The 15,898-nt window shown below is 37.4% G+C and overlaps 2 protein-coding genes across 2 annotated transcripts in view; both read right to left on the reverse strand.

The window, feature by feature from the left end:
* Positions 1 to 3,128: 3,128 nt before the first annotated feature.
* Positions 3,129 to 6,650, reverse strand: LOC143269207 (uncharacterized). Its single transcript, XM_076554226.1, has 2 exons — positions 5,490 to 6,650; positions 3,129 to 5,404 (listed from the first exon to the last, which is right to left on the reverse strand). The coding sequence occupies exons 1-2, from the start codon at positions 6,485 to 6,487 to the stop codon at positions 5,224 to 5,226; spliced, it is 1,179 nt and encodes a 392-aa protein (XP_076410341.1). The 5' UTR covers positions 6,488 to 6,650; the 3' UTR covers positions 3,129 to 5,223.
* Positions 6,651 to 7,999: 1,349 nt separating this feature from the next.
* Positions 8,000 to 15,898, reverse strand: part of LOC143269222 (zinc finger protein 431-like) — a 223,037-nt gene continuing 215,138 nt past the window's right edge. The window contains exons 2-3 of the mRNA XM_076554273.1: positions 8,302 to 8,428; positions 8,000 to 8,098 (exon numbers count right to left, since the gene is read on the reverse strand). Coding sequence (XP_076410388.1) covers positions 8,037 to 8,098; positions 8,302 to 8,428 — 189 coding nt within the window. The 3' untranslated portion in view covers positions 8,000 to 8,036. The remainder of the gene's footprint in view (positions 8,099 to 8,301; positions 8,429 to 15,898) is intronic.

The following is a 15,898-nucleotide window of genomic DNA, read 5'->3' on the forward strand; positions in this document are numbered from 1 at the left end:
CTCAAATGCCAGTGAAAGAATGGACTTGCTAGCAAGGTGAGAGCAAGCAGCTGAAGATCAAAAACTCCCTTCTTCCATCTCTGTATATGGGCTTCCAGCACAAGGCCTGGCTGAGATTACAGGTGGGGTTTTGGGGCTCAAGATGTCTGAGTTAAAGGTGTTTTTTTCCCTCATTAATATCCAGATTAAAGAATGTCTTCTTAACTCAATGATCAGGATTATGCGTGGATCTTTTCTCTTCAAATTAAGCAAAAATACCTCACAGGCATGCCCAAAAAATTTTGAGTTTTAGTTAATTCCAGGTGTATTAAATTTGGCAAACAAAAATAACTATCACACCTATACCCATTCTCAACTTGATACACAATTATATCTTTTATTGTTATTTTAATTTTATAATTGAATTTAATTTTACACATCAGCCACAGAGTCCCCTGTCCTCCCTTCTCCCATCCCACCCCGTGCTTCCCCCAATTCACCCCCCATTCCCATATCTTACAGGACAAGGACTCCCCTGGGGATTCAGCTCAGCTTGGTAGATTCAGTCGAGGCAGGTCCAGTCCTCTCCTCCTTTCACTCAGGCTGAGCAAAGTGTCCCTGTATAGGCCCCAGGCTTCAAAAAGCCAGCACATGCACTAAGACAGGTCCTGGACTCACTGCCTGGGGGTCTCCCAAACAGTCGACTGTCTCACTTATCCAGAGGGCCTGATCCAATTGGGGGCTTCTCAGCTATTAATTCATTGTTCATGTGTTTCCACTAGTTTGGCTATTTGCCCTGTGCTTTTTCCAATCATGGTCTCAACATCTCTTGCTCATAAAATCCCTCCTCTTTCTTGCCGATTGCACTTCCGGAGCTCCACCTGGGGCCTGGCCATGCTTCCATCATTCATTGGATGAGAGTTCTACCACAACAGTTAGGGTGTTTGGCCATCCGAGAACCAGTTTAGGTCAGTTCTGGCTATCTCTCAACCATTGCCAGTAGTCTATTGTGGAGTTATCTTTGTGGATTTCTGGGGACCTCTCTAGCACTTTGCTTTTTCCTATTCCCATGGGGTCCTGATTTATCACAGTCTCTCTTGTTCTCTCTCTCTCTCTCTCTCTCTCTCTCTCTCTCTCTCTCTCTCTCTCTCTCTCTCTCTCTCTCTGTTTTTGATCCAGCTGGGATCTCCCGTTCCCCAAGTTCTCTTTCCCCCAACCCTTGGCCTTCATTTCCCTCCCTCATGTCTAGTTTGCTCATGTAGATCTCATCCATTACTTTGTCATTGGGTGATCTCTGTGTCTTTCTTAGGGTCCTCTTTACTAGGTAGCCTCCCTGGAGTTGTAATTAGCAGTCTAATCATCCTTTGCTTTACATATAGTATCCACCTATGAGTGATTACGTACCATGTTTGTCTTTCTGAGTCTGGTACATCACTCAGGATGATTTTTTTTCTAGATCCATCCATTTGCCTGCAAACCTCATGATGTCTTTTATTTTTCTGGTGAGTAGTACACCATTGTATATATATATATACAATATTTTATTTATACATTCTTCAGTAGAAGGGCATCTAGGTTGTTTTCAGGTTCTGGCTATGACAAATAATGCTGCTATGAACATAGCTGAGAATTTTCCCTTGTGGTATGATTGAGCATTCATTGGGTATATGCCCAAGAGTGGTACAGCTGGGTCTTTGGAGAGATTGATTCCCACTTTTGTAAGACAGCGCCATATTGATTTCCAAAGTGGCTGTACAAGCTTGCATTCTCACCCACAGTAGAGGAGAGTTCCCCTTGCTCCACATTCTCTCCAGCATAAGCTGTCTTCAGTGTTTTTGATCTTAGCCATTCTGACAGGTATAAGGTGGTATATCTCAGAGTCAATTTTATTTGAGTTTTCCCGATGATTAGGGATGTTGAGCGATTCCTTAAATGACTTTCAGCCATTTGAGCTTCCTCTGTTGAGAATTCTCTGTTTAGCTCTATAGCCCATTTCTTATTTGGACTGTTGGGCATTTTGATGTCTAATTTCTTGAGTTCTTTATATATTCTGGATATCAGTCCTCTCTCAGATGTGGGGTTGGTTAAGATTTTTTCCCATTCTGTAGGCTGTTACTTGTCTTGTTGAATGTGTCCTTTGCTCTACAAAAGATTCTCACTTTCAAGAGGTCCCATTAATTAATTGTTTCTCTCGATGTCTATGCTACTGGTGTTACATTTAAGAAGAGACCTCCTGTGCCAATGCGTTCAAGACTACATCCTACTTTCTCTTCTATCAGGTTCAGAGTAACTGGATTTATGTTGATGTCTTTGATCCATTTGGACTTAAGTTTTGTACACAGTAAAAGATATGGATCTATTTGCAGCCTTCTACATGTTGATATCAGGTTATGCCAGCACCATTGGTTGAAGATGCTTTCTTTGTTCCATTGTACAGTTTTGTCTTCTTTGTCAAAAATTATATGTTTGTAAGTGTGTGGGTTAATATCAGGGTCTTCAATTCAATACCATTGGTCCACATGTCTGTTTTTATACCAGTACCATTCTGTTTTATTACTGTAGCTCTATTGTAGAGATTGAAGTCAGGAATCGTGATACCTCTAGGGGCTGTTTTATTGTACAGGATTCTTTTGGCTCTCCTGGGTTTTTTTGTTTTTCCATATTAAGTTGAGTATTGTTCTTTCCAGTTCTGTTTAGAATGGTGTTGGTATTTTGATAAGGATTGCATTGATTGGCTATATTGCTTTTGGTAAGATTGCCATTTTTACTATGTTAATCCTGCCTATCCATAAGCATGGGAGATATTTCCATTTTCTGACTTCTTCAATTTCTTTTTTCAGGGACCAAAGTTCTTGTCATACAGGTCCTTCGCTTGCTTAGTTAGAATTACACCAAGGTATTTTATATTATTTGAGGCTATTGTAAAGGGTGATATATCTCTGATTTCCTTCTCAGCCTGTATTTCAATTGTATATAGGAGGGTTACTGATTTTTTTTAGTTAATCTTGTATCCTGCTACATTGCTAAAGGTGTTTATAAGCTGTATCAGTTCCTTAGTAGAATTTTTTTGGGGTCACTTATGTATACTATCATGTCATCTGCAAATAGGGAAATCTTGACTTCTTCCTTTCCAATTTGCATCCCCTTGATCTCCTTATGTTGTCTTATTACTCTGGCTAGAACTTCAAGTACTATATTGAATAAGTATGGGAAATGCAGACAGCCTTGCCTCATTCCTGATTTTAGTGGAATCGCTTTGTGTTTCTCTCCCTTTAATTTGATATTGACATTGGCTTGCTATAAATTCTCTTTATCATGAAGGGGTGTTGGATTTTGTTAAATGGCTTTTCAGCATCTAGTTAGATGATCATGTGTTTTTTTCTTTCAGTCTGTTTATATGGTGTATTACTTTGACAGACTTTTGTATGTTGAACAAGTCCTGCATCCCTGGTATGACGCCTACTTGATCATGGTGGATAATTGTTTGATGTGTTCTTGGAGTCTCTTTGCCAGTATTTTATTGAGTATTTTTCCATCAATGTTCATGAGGGAGGTTGGTCTGTAGTTTTTTTTCTTTGTTGCATCTTTGTTTGGCTTGGGAATCAGGTTAATTGTAGCCTCATAGAAGGAGTTGGGTAATGTTCCTTTTGCTTCTATTGTGTGGAATAATTTAAAGAGTATTGGTATTAACTCTTTGAAGATCTGGTGGAATTCTGCCCTGAAACTATCTGTTCCTGGACTGGTTTTGGTTGGGAGATTTTTAATGACTGACTCTATTTCCTTTTGGATTATTGGACTATTTAAATAGTGTATCTGGTCTTAATTTAACTTAGGTATGTGGTGTACAGATAATTATCTATTTCTTTTAGATTTTCCAGTGTTGTTGAGTAGAGGTTTTTGAAGTATGACCTGATGATTTTCTGGATTTTCTCAGTGTTAGTTGTTATATCTACCGTTCCATTTCTGATTTTGTTAATTTGTTTGCTCTCTCTCTCTCTCTCTCTCTCTCTCTCTCTCTCTCTCTCTCTCTGCTTTTTGTTTAGTTTAGATGAGGGCTTGTCAATCTTGTTGATTTTCTCAAAGAACCAACACTTTCTTTCATTAATTCTTTGTATTGTTCCCTTTGTTTCTATTTTATTGATTTCAGCTCTCAACTTGATTATTTTCTGGCATCTATTCTTCTTTGGTGACTTTGCTTCTTCTTGTTCTAGAGTTTCCAAGTGTGCTGTTAAGCCACTAGTGTGAGATTTCTCCAATTTCTTTATGTGGGGATTCAGTTCTATGAATTTCCCTCCTAGAACTGCTTTCATAGTGTCCCATAAGTTTGGGTATGTGGTATATACATTTTCATTGATCTCTAGGGAGTCTTTAATTTTTTTCTTTATTTATTCCTTGACCCATTGGTGATTCAGTTGAGCATTATTCAGTTTCCAATAGATAATAGGTTTTCTGTAGTTTTTGTTGTTGAAATCTAACTTTACATGATGGTGGTCTGATAGAACACAGGAGGTTATTCCAATTTTTTTTGTATCTGTTGAGATCTGCATTATGGCCAAGTATGTGGTCGATTTTAGAGACGGTTTCATGGGATGCTGAGAAGAAGATATATTCTTTTTTGTTAGGATGGAATGTTCTGTAGATATGGATTTAGTTCATTTGAGTCATAACATCAGTTAAGTCCTTTATTTCTGTTAAATTTTGATTTTTGAGATCTGTCCAGTGGTTAGAGTGGGGTATTGAAATCTCCCACTATTAATGTGTGGGGTTTTATATGTGGTTTAAGCTTTAGTTATGTTTCTTTCACATTTGTGGGTGCCCTTGTGTTTATGACATAATGTTCAGAATTGAAACTTCATCTTGGTGGGTCTTTCCTGTGATGAGTATTTAATGCCATTCTTGATCTCTTTTCATTGATTTTAGCTTGAGTCTACTTTGCTAGATACAAGGATGGCTATACCTGCTTGCTTCATAAGACCATTTGACTGGAAATACTTTTCCCAGCCTTCTATTCTTAGATAGTGTCTATCTTTGAATTTGAGGTGTGATTCTTGTATGGAGCAGAAACAGGGGTCTTGCTTTTGTATCCATTCTGTTACCCTGTGTCTTCTTATATGTGAATAATTCCATTGATATTAAGGAATATTAACTACTAGTGCTTGTTCATTCCTGATATTATTTGGTGGTAGTTTGTGTGCTTCTCTTCTTTGGGGTTTACTGCTGTGCTGTTATCTATAGCCTGTGTTTTCATAGGTTTCTTTGCAGTATGTATAATTGGATGCCTGTGAAGTTGACTGGGTCAAACAAAGACTTTACCACATTGATTGCATTCATAGAGTTTCTCTCCAGTAAGTGTTCTTTCATGAACTTGGAGATAACTGTCTTCTGCAAAGGCTTTACCACACTGATTACATTCATAGGGTTTTTTCTCCAGTATGTGTTCTTTTATGCCTTTGAAGATGACAGTGATATGAAAAAGCTTTGCCACACTGATTACATTCATAAGGTTTCCCTCCAGTATGTGTTCTTTTATGCCTTTGAAGATCACAGTGATATGAAAAGGCTTTGCCACACTGTTTACAATCATAGGGTTTTTCTCCAGTATGTATTCTTTTATGCCTTTGAAGATAACGCTGACATAAAAAGGCTTTACCACACTGATTACATACATAGGGTTTCTCTCCAGTATGTGTTCTTTTATGCGTTTGAAGATGACAGTGATATGAAAAAGCATTACCACACTGATTACATTCATAGGGTTTCTCTCCAGTATGTGTTCTTTTATGCCTTTGAAGATTACTGTGACATGAAAAGGCTTTACCACACTGATTACATTCATAGGGTTTCTCTCCAGTATGTGTTCTTTTATGCCTTTGAAGATGACTGTGACATATAAAGGCTTTACCACACTGATTACATCCATAGGGCTTCTCTCCAGTATGTGTTCTTTTATGCCTTTGAAGATGACTGTGACATGTAAAGGCTTTACCACACTGATTACAATCATAGGGTTTCCCTCCAGTATGTGTTCTTTTATGCCTTCGAAGATGACCGTGACATAAAAAGGCTTTACCACACTGATTACATTCATCGGGTTTCTCTCCAGTATGTGTTCTTTTATGCCTTTGAAGGTCACAGTGATATGAAAAGGCTTTGCCACACTGATTACAATCATAGGATTTCTCTCCAGTATGTGTTCTTTTATGTGTTTGAAGATAACTCTGACATGAAAAGACTTTACTAAGCTTTTTACATTCATAGAGTTTCTCTGCAGTATGTGTTCTTTTATGTGTTTGAAGATAACTCTGACATAAAAAGGCTTTACCACACTGATTACATTCATAGGGTTTCTCTCCTGTATGTGTTCTTTTATGTGTTTGAAGATGACTGTGACGTGTAAAGGCTTTACCACACTGATTACATTCATAGGGTTTCTCTCCAGTATGTGTTCTTTTATGCCTTTGAAGATTACTGTGACATGAAAAGGCTTTACCACACTGATTACATTCATAGAGTTTCTCTCCAGTATGTGTTGTTTTATGCTTTGAAGATAACTATGACATAAAAAGGCTTTACCACACTGATTACATTCATAGGATTTCTCTCCAGTATGTGTTCTTTTATGACTGTGAAGACTACTGTGATATGAAAAGGCTTTACCACACTGATTACATTCATAGGGTTTTTCTCCAGTATGTGTTCTTTTATGCCATTTAAGACAACTATGACATAAAAAGGCTTTACCACAAAGATTACATTTATAGTATGTATGTCTTCTTTCCTGCCTTTGAGGATGACTGGAACATGTAAAGGTTTTAAAATATTGATTACATTCATATGGTATATTTCCAGTATGTGTTCTTTCATGCTTTGGGAGAAGACTCTGACATTCAAAGGCTTTAACACATTGAGAATATTCAGAAGGTTTCTCTGTAGTATGATTTCTTTTATGCCTGAAAGGAAATTTAGTGCATGTAAAAGATTTACCACATTCATTACAATGTTGAATCTGTATATCTATATGCATTTATTTTACAATTTGGTCTAAATGTAAAGAGCAATAAGATCTTAAGATTTTAGCCCATTATTTACACTTATGTTTTTCCCCTTCATTAAGGATTGTTTTACATATTTGAAGATTCCTGTGATAGTAAGATCCTTCATTACCTGGCTCATATTGATGGCATCTGTTTTCTTTATGAGATTTTTCACACCATTGAAGAGAACTGGATGAATTCAGGCGTTTATCTCAATTCTTCCCTTAACAAATTTTCCTATACTGTGAGTCCTGCTATATTTCCAAAGTGAACAAACACAAACATTACACAATCCTGGCACTCACTGCAGTGTGTTTGCTACTGGATTAACCAATGAAGCTGAAAAATCATTCTTTTGTAAACTTGTATCACATTCAACAAGTCTACTCAACATGGGGATTACCACATATATTCTGATTGTTCTCAGATAGAGAAATGTATATTGCTTTTTTCCGTGTCCATATGTTCATATTTTTAAAGTGACATATGATATAGCTATTAAAGGAAGAATAACAACTAAAAGATTTCCACATTTCATTTACAAAGTGACATATGATATAGCTATTAAAGGAAGAATAACAACTAAAAGATTTCCACATTTCATTTACAGGTGGACTTTCTGTTCTTCATCAACATGTGGTATGGGGATTAAGTTTCCTCCACAACAACCACCTCTTAACGCTTTACTCTTAACTACTCTTCTCATTAAATTTAGCAAAGTCAGAACAAATATACAAGTAACAATATTTTGCTATGAACTGTTTGCTTATTAGAAGGTTTTGGACATAATCTTATTACATCTTTAATGAGCATAACTTTTTTAATATAAATGGTAGGAAACTAAATGGATAGTCAGTTCTACATCATAGCTGTGATGGAGCTACAGGTATATGGTATTGAAATCATTTAATGATGATCAATGTACTTTAAACTGTAATTATTTATACTGATGCAATTATTTAAAAGTTACAGATACATTAAAGTATCTCCAGAGGAACATTTGTATCAGGTTGCACATGAAAATTACCTTCCATGTCTTCGAAAACTTTGACAGTGCTCTTCAATATTATCTTCCCACTTGTACCCTAGAATATTTTACCAGGAAATATATGAAACATTATTGGAAATTGTGCAAAATTAAAGTAACTCTCTTCAATTATCCTTAAAACCATGCTTAATATCTTCACCTCATTCTTCCTCAGACTCAATCAAATTACAGAAGAATATCTATAACCAGGAACTTGTTGTCCCCTTATTTTAAAATATGAAGGAAAATTTACAGTATTACCTATAACAGTGAGGTTTCTGTAAGTTTCCACCATCACATCTTTGTAGAGATTCTTCTGGGAAGGATCCAGCAAAGCCCACTCTTCCTGAGTGAAGTTGACATGCACATCATTATAGGTTACTGCATCCTAAAATTTGCATACATAAATGTGTCATGCCCATGCATACAACAAGACATATGATACTGACATAATTGTAAATGCAGGCTTCTTTAAAAATATAGTCATAATAATTCTGGTGTTTCAAACACTTATTCTATGATAGAAATATAATAATATTATCATTTAGTTATCTTAGAAGGAAATTGAATTGGGAATTTACCTCTATCATTTCTGAATGCTTTGAATGGGATATCACCTTGTAATAGGATACATATTACTGGATAGAGTGACAAGATAACCCATTATCATTACTGACTACATGTTATAGAAACTGTATGAATAGTTACTAATTACAAAAAAGATGAGCAAGCTGAATGTATTGACTCATGCCTTTAATACCAGCATGAAGATGAAAGAGGCAGGTATAACAGCATCTGAGTTGAAAGCTAACCTATACTATACAATCAGTTCTAGGAGAGCAAGAAGTAAAAATTAAAAACCTGTCTCCTCTGTGAAAACCAATCAGACAAACAAAAATGATAGGAAGAACTCAGAGGTTTTTTAAATGAAGTTTCTACAAAAAAATACATAATCTCTTGAGTTCTGCATTCATTTTCTAGACCCTGAATTCCTACAGTTTAAATGGTAACCTTAATAAATCTTACCAAAAGGAACTATGCATTTAAACAGCTACACATAGACAGATGAAACCATTAGCAACATAAATGTTGATCATAAATAATCAACACAGTACAAGAGAGACAGCTCAGAAGTTAAGAGTTCTTGTTGATCTTGCATATAAGTGGGGCCAATTGCCAGTACTTACATGGGAGCATCTGAAGCATGTAAATCTGGATGGATATATTTAACCTTTTGCCAAAAGTCATCATGCCCTTGTCCTTTGCAGGAACAAAATCACTTTTGGTGTACCACATTATGTTCTATCTTGTTTCTTGTTGTGATTGAGTTATCTACCCAAAAGCACCACAGGTAATGAATGGGTTTATTTGGCTGATTCTGCCAGGTCACAATCCATCATTTCGGGAACTTAGAATAGAAGTTCAAGCTAGCAAATAGAGACAAAAATCATTTAACTAAACTATTGTTTAGTAGCTTTCTCTGTTACTTGGTCATTGTGTCATGCTCAGCTACCTCTCTTATCCAGCCCAGGCCAACTTTCTTATGGATATTGTGCCATCACTGGGAGGGCCTTCATACATCAATCAGCAATCAACAAAATCTCTCAAAGACATAGCACCCAGCCATTCTGATGGGTCACATCCTCAACTGAAGTTCCCACAGATGACGATAGACTTTGTATGTTGACAGCTGGAAGTAACTAGGACACAGACAAAATAATATATGAGAAGGTTTAAAAACTAAAAGCCAATGTATCAACAATGTCAATAACTTAAATACCAACAATGCAAACATTGATGATAGTAACAACTGGAAAACACATGTATGCCAAGAAGTGAGGAGAAACAAGCTTCTAAGATCAAAAATAGTAAACTAATGCTGTTTCTCCTCAGAAAGTCTCCAAACCAATAAACTCAAGGAACTCATAACATAATATAGTAATTTTTCAGAAGAACCTGGAAACACCCTAGATGCCCCTCAACTAAAGAATGGATAGAGAAAATATGGCACATATACACAATGGAGTACTAATCAGAAGTAAAAAACAATGATATCATGAAATTTGCAGGCAAATGGATGGAACTAGAAAGTATCATCTTGAGTGAGGTAACCCAGACTCAGAAAGACAAATATAGTATGTAGTCACTCATAAGTGGATACTAAATGTAAAGGAAGGGATGGCCAGACTGCAACCTACAACTCCAGACAGGCTAAATAACAGGGAAAGACGCTAGGAGGGACACATGGATGACCCTGTGAAGGAGAACTGGATGAGATCTACATGAGTGGACTGGATGTGGAGGGGTGGCTGAGGGTGAGAAGTGGGGGAAAAGAACATAGGGAAATGGTAGGGTCAAGCTGGAACAGGTACAGAGTGAGAGGGCAGGGAGGAAGATACCATGATAGATGAGGACATCGTGGAAATAGGAAGAGGCAGGGTGCTTGGGAGGCTCTCAGGAATTTACAAGGTTGATCCTGCCTTAGTCTGCTGGCAGTGGTCCAGAGGGTACCTGGACCAGTCTACTCTGGTGACCAACCTAGCACTACCTCCACTGGGAAAGTTCCCCTTCTCCAAGACCCCTGGCAGACCCTGCAATCTCCATGCCATGACCCTGTGCCCATTCCCTGAGACCCCAGCTCCCATCCTGCCCCGACCTCCCATCTGGACAGGAGGTGAGTGCCTGGGCTCAGACCCAGAGAGGTCAGCCCCTAGATCCCATCGCTGGGCACCAGTCATTCCAGGTAAGACCTGCCCAACTTGGCCCCAGGTTCTGGTCATCAAGCAGGATCTCCTCCACCTCCACTGGGAAGGCCCCCCTTCTCCAAGAAACCTGACAGACCCTGCAATCTCCATGCCCTGTCCCCATACCCATCTACCCGAGATCCCAGCCACTTCCTGAGACTTAAAGACCAACCTCCAGCTCCCATCCTGCCCCTGACCTCCCATCTGGACAAGAGCTCCCATCCCGCCCTAGAGCTCCCATCTGGACAAGAGAGAGCCTTCCTGAATCTGTCAGCTCTGTCTGGACCAAGAGCACTGATAAGAACAAGAACCAATCCACAAGGAGATGGGCAGATGTCAAGGCAGAAGTACATACAACAAAATGAAGAGCAGTACAGCATCACCAGAACCTAGCCCTCCTCCAACAGCTAGACCTGAACATCACAAAATGGAAGAAGCACAAGAAAGCAACCATATGAATAACATGATGAAGACGGTAGAGGCTTATATAGAAGAAATCACAAATGAAATTGAGGAAAAGACAAACAAAAAATGGGAAGAACACTATAAAAAAAAACAAACTAGAGGAAAGGACAAATAAAGCAGAATAAAACAATAAATCCCCGAGAGAAAATGATGAAAAAGCTATGAAACAGATGAAGGAAACAGTCCAAGACCTGAAAAGGGAAATAGAAAAATGAGGAAGATACAAACAGAGGGAATGCTGGAAATAGAAAATCTGAATAAACGAATGGGAACTTCAAGTATTACCAACAGAATGGAAGAGAGGATCTCTGATGTTGAAGATACAGTAGAAGAAATAGATTCATCAGTCAAAGAAAACACTAAAGCCAACAAAGTCATGACCCCAAATGTCCAAGAAATTTGGGACACCATGAAAAGACCAAACTTATGAATAATAGGGGTAGAGGAAGGAGAAGAATACCAACTCAAAGGCACAGAAAATATGTTCAACAAGATCATAGAAGAAAACTTTCCCAACTTAAATAAGGAAATGTCTATGAAGATACTAGAAGCCTATAGAACACCAACAGACTAGACCCCCAAAAAGTCCCCTTGCCACTTAATAACTAAACAATTAAATGTACAGAATAAAGAAAGAATATTAAGAACAGCAAAGGACAAATGCCAAGTGACTTATAAAGGCAAAACCATCAGAATAACACCCGATTTCTCAATGGAGACTTTGAAAGCCAGAAGGACCTGGACAGATGTAATGCAGACACTAAGAGACTATGGATGACAGCCTAGACTAATATACCCAGCAAAACTTTCAATCATCTTAGACAGAGTGAACAAGACATTACAAAACAAAGCCAGATTTAAACAATATTTATCCACAAACCCAGTAACACAGAAAGCACTAGAAGGACAATTCCAACCTACAGAAGTCACATACACCCTCGAAAACACAGGCAATAGATAATGTCACAGCAGTAAACTCCAAAGAAGAGAAGTACACACACACTACAACCAAAAATGACAGGAATGAACAAGCACTGGTCATTAATATTCCTTAATATCAATGAACTTAATTCACCTATAAAAAGACAAAGGCTTAAAGAATATGGACCCATATTTCTGCTGCATACAAGAAACACACCTCAAATTCAAAGATAAACACTACATAATAATAAAAGGCTGGGAAAAGACTTTCCAATCAAATGGTCTTAAGAATCAAGTGGGTGTAGCCATCCTAATATCCAGCGAAATAGACTTCAAAAAAATCCATCAAAAGTGATCAAGAAGGGCATTACATACTCATCACAGGAAAGATCCACCAAGATGAAGTTTCAATTCTGAACTTTTATGCCCCAAACACAAGAGCACCACATATGTAAAAGAAACATTACTAAAGCTTCAACCACACATAAAAGCCCACACATTAATAGTGGGAGACTTCAACACCCCACTTTCAAAACTGGACAGATCTCCCAAAATGAAAATTAATGGAGAAATAAAGAACTTAACTGGTGTTATGACTCAAATGGATTAATTGATATCTACAGAACATTCCATCCTAACAGAAAAGAATATACCTTCTTCTCAGCACCCCAGGTAACCTTCTCTAAAATTGACCACATACTTGGCCACAAAGCAGATCTCAAAAGATACAAAACAATTGGAAAAACCTCCTGAGTTCTATCCGACCACCATGGTTTAAAGTTAGATTTTAATAAAAACAAAAACTACAGAAAAGCTACAATCACATGGAAAGTGAATAATGCTCAACTGAATCACCAATGGGTTAAGAAAGAAAGGAAGAAAGAAAGAAAGAAAGAAAGAAAGAAAGAAAGAAAGAAAGAAAGAAAGAAAGAAAGAAAGGAAGAAAGGAAGAAAGGAAGAAAGAAAGAAAAGACTTCCAAGAAAGAAAGAAAGAAGGAAGGAAGGAAGGAAGGAAGGAAGGAAGGAAGGAAGGAAGGAAGGAAAAAAAGAAAGAAAGAAATGAAAGACTTCCTAGAGATCAAGAAAGAAAGAAGGAAAGGAAGAAAGAAAGAAAGAAAGAAAGAAAGAAAGAAAGAAAGAAAGAAAGAAAGAAAGAAAGAAATGAAAGACTTCATAGAGATCAATGAAAATGAATATACCACATACCCAAACTCATGGGACACTAGTGTTGCTGGAGGGCTTCTCTCCAGGTTCCCCAAGCCCCGCATCCAATATCCACAGCACACTATGAAAGCAGTATTAAGAGGGAAATTCATAGCACTAAATGCCCACATAAAAAAGTTGGAGAAATCTCACACTAGTGACTTAACAGCACACCTGAGAGCTCTAGAACAAGAAGAAACAAAGACTCCCAGGAAGAACAGATGCCAGAAAATCATCTAATTGAGAGCTGAAATCAATTAAATAGAAACAAAGAGAACAATACAAAGAATCAATGAAACAAAGAGTTGGTTCTTTGAGAAAATCAACAAGATAGTCAAGCCCTTATCCAAACTAACCAAAAGACAGAGAGAGGGAGCATCCAAATTAACAAAATCAGAAGTGAAAAGGGGGACATAACAACAGACAATGAGGAAATCCAGAGAATCAACAGGTCATACTTCAAAAACCTCTACTCCAAAAAACTGGAAAATCTAAAAGAAGTGGACAATTTTCTGGATAGGTACCACATACCTAGTTAAATCAAGACCAGATAAACTATTTAAATAGTCCAGTAACCCATAAGGAAATAGAAACAGTCATTAAAAGTCTCCCAACCAAAAAAAGGCTAGGACCAGATGATCTCAGCACAGAATTCTACGAGATCTTCAAAGAAGAGTTAATACCAATAGTCTTTAAGTTGTTCCACACAATAGAAACAGAAGGATCATTTCCCAACTCCTTCTATGAGGCTACAATTACCCTGATTCCTAAACCAAACAAGGATACAACAAAGAAAGAGAACTACAGACCGATCTCCCTCATGAACATTGATGCAAAAATACTCAATAAAATACTGGCAAACAGACTCCAAGAACACATCAAAACAATTATCCACCATGATCAAGTAGGAATGCAAGGGTGGTTCAACATTCAAAAGTCCATATCATATAAACAAACTCAAAGGAAAAACCACATGATCATCTCACTAGATGCAGAAAAGGCATTTGACAAAATCCAACACTCCTTCATGATAAAGGTCTTGGAGCGATCAGGAATACAGGAAACATACCTAAACATAATAAAGTCAATTTACAGAAAGCCAACAGTCAACATCAAATTAAATGGAGAAAAACTCAAAACGATCCCACTAAAATCAGGAATGAGGCAAGACTGTCCATATTCCCCATACTTATTCAATATAGTACTTGAAGTTCTAGCCAGAGCAATAAGACAACATAAGGAGATCAAAGGGATACAAATTGGAAAGGAAAAAGTCAAGCTTTCCCTATTTGCAGATGACATGGTAATATACATGAGTGACCCCAAAAATTCGACCAAGGAACTCATACAGCTTATAAACACCATCAATGTAGCAGGATACAAGATTAACTCAAAAAAATCAGTAGCCCTCCTATATACAATTGACAAACAGGCTGAGAAGGAAATCAGATACATCACCCTTTACAACAGCCACAAATGATATAAAATACCTTGGAGTAACACTAATCAAGCAAGAGAAGGACCAATATGACAAGAACAAGAATATTTAAGTCCCTGAAAATAGAAATTGAAGAAGTCAGAAAATGGAAAGATCTCCCATGCCCAATAGCACCAATTTAACCAAGAACTCCTATTAAACCAAGACTAAAAATTAGAACAAGAGAGGCACTCTCAGACACAGACACCACCTTCACTGAGCAGAGGAAGAGATGAGTAGACGCCAGTGCAAAAATACAGGCAGCAACATAAAGACCAATATGACAACATCAGAATGTAGTTATTCTACACCTGCAAGACCTGAACATAACAAGACAGAAGAAACAGAAGAAATCAACCCTAAAAATGACTTTAAGAAGATGATGGAGGCCCTTAAAGAAGAAATAAAACATTCCCTTAAGCCGGCCAGTGGTAGCGCACGCCTTTAATCCCAGCACTCGGAAGGCAGAGGCAGGCAGATCTCTGTGAGATCGAGGCCAGCCTGGTCTACCAAGTGAGTTCCAGGAAAGGCTCAAAGCTACACAAAGAAACCCTGTCTTGAAAAAAACAAAAAAACAAAAAAACAAAACAAAAAAAAAACATTCCCTTAAACAGAAAATAAAAACTTCCCTTAAAGAGGAAATGAAAAACTCCATTAAAGAGGAAATAAAAACGTCCCTTAAAGAGGAAATGAAAAACTCCATAAAACAGGTAATAAAAAACTCCCTTAAAGAAATGGAAGAAAAAATGAACAAAAAAATGGGAAGAAATCAAAGAAAGCCAAGAAAAAGCAATTAAACAGATGAAAGAAACATTCCAAGATCTGAAAAATGAATTTGAGACAACAAAGAAAGCACATGCTGAGGGAATGCTGGAAATAGAAATCCTGACTAAATGAACAGGGACTACAGAAACAAGCATAACCAACCGATTGCAAGAAATGGAACAGAGACTCTCTGACACTGAAGACACAATAGAGAAAATAGATTCGTCAGTCAAAGAAAACACTAAAGACAAAAAAAGTCGTAACACAAAACGTCCAGGAAATT

This window comes from Peromyscus maniculatus, chromosome 18 (assembly GCF_049852395.1).
Source record: "Peromyscus maniculatus bairdii isolate BWxNUB_F1_BW_parent chromosome 18, HU_Pman_BW_mat_3.1, whole genome shotgun sequence".
Taxonomy (NCBI): Eukaryota; Metazoa; Chordata; class Mammalia; order Rodentia; family Cricetidae; genus Peromyscus; species Peromyscus maniculatus.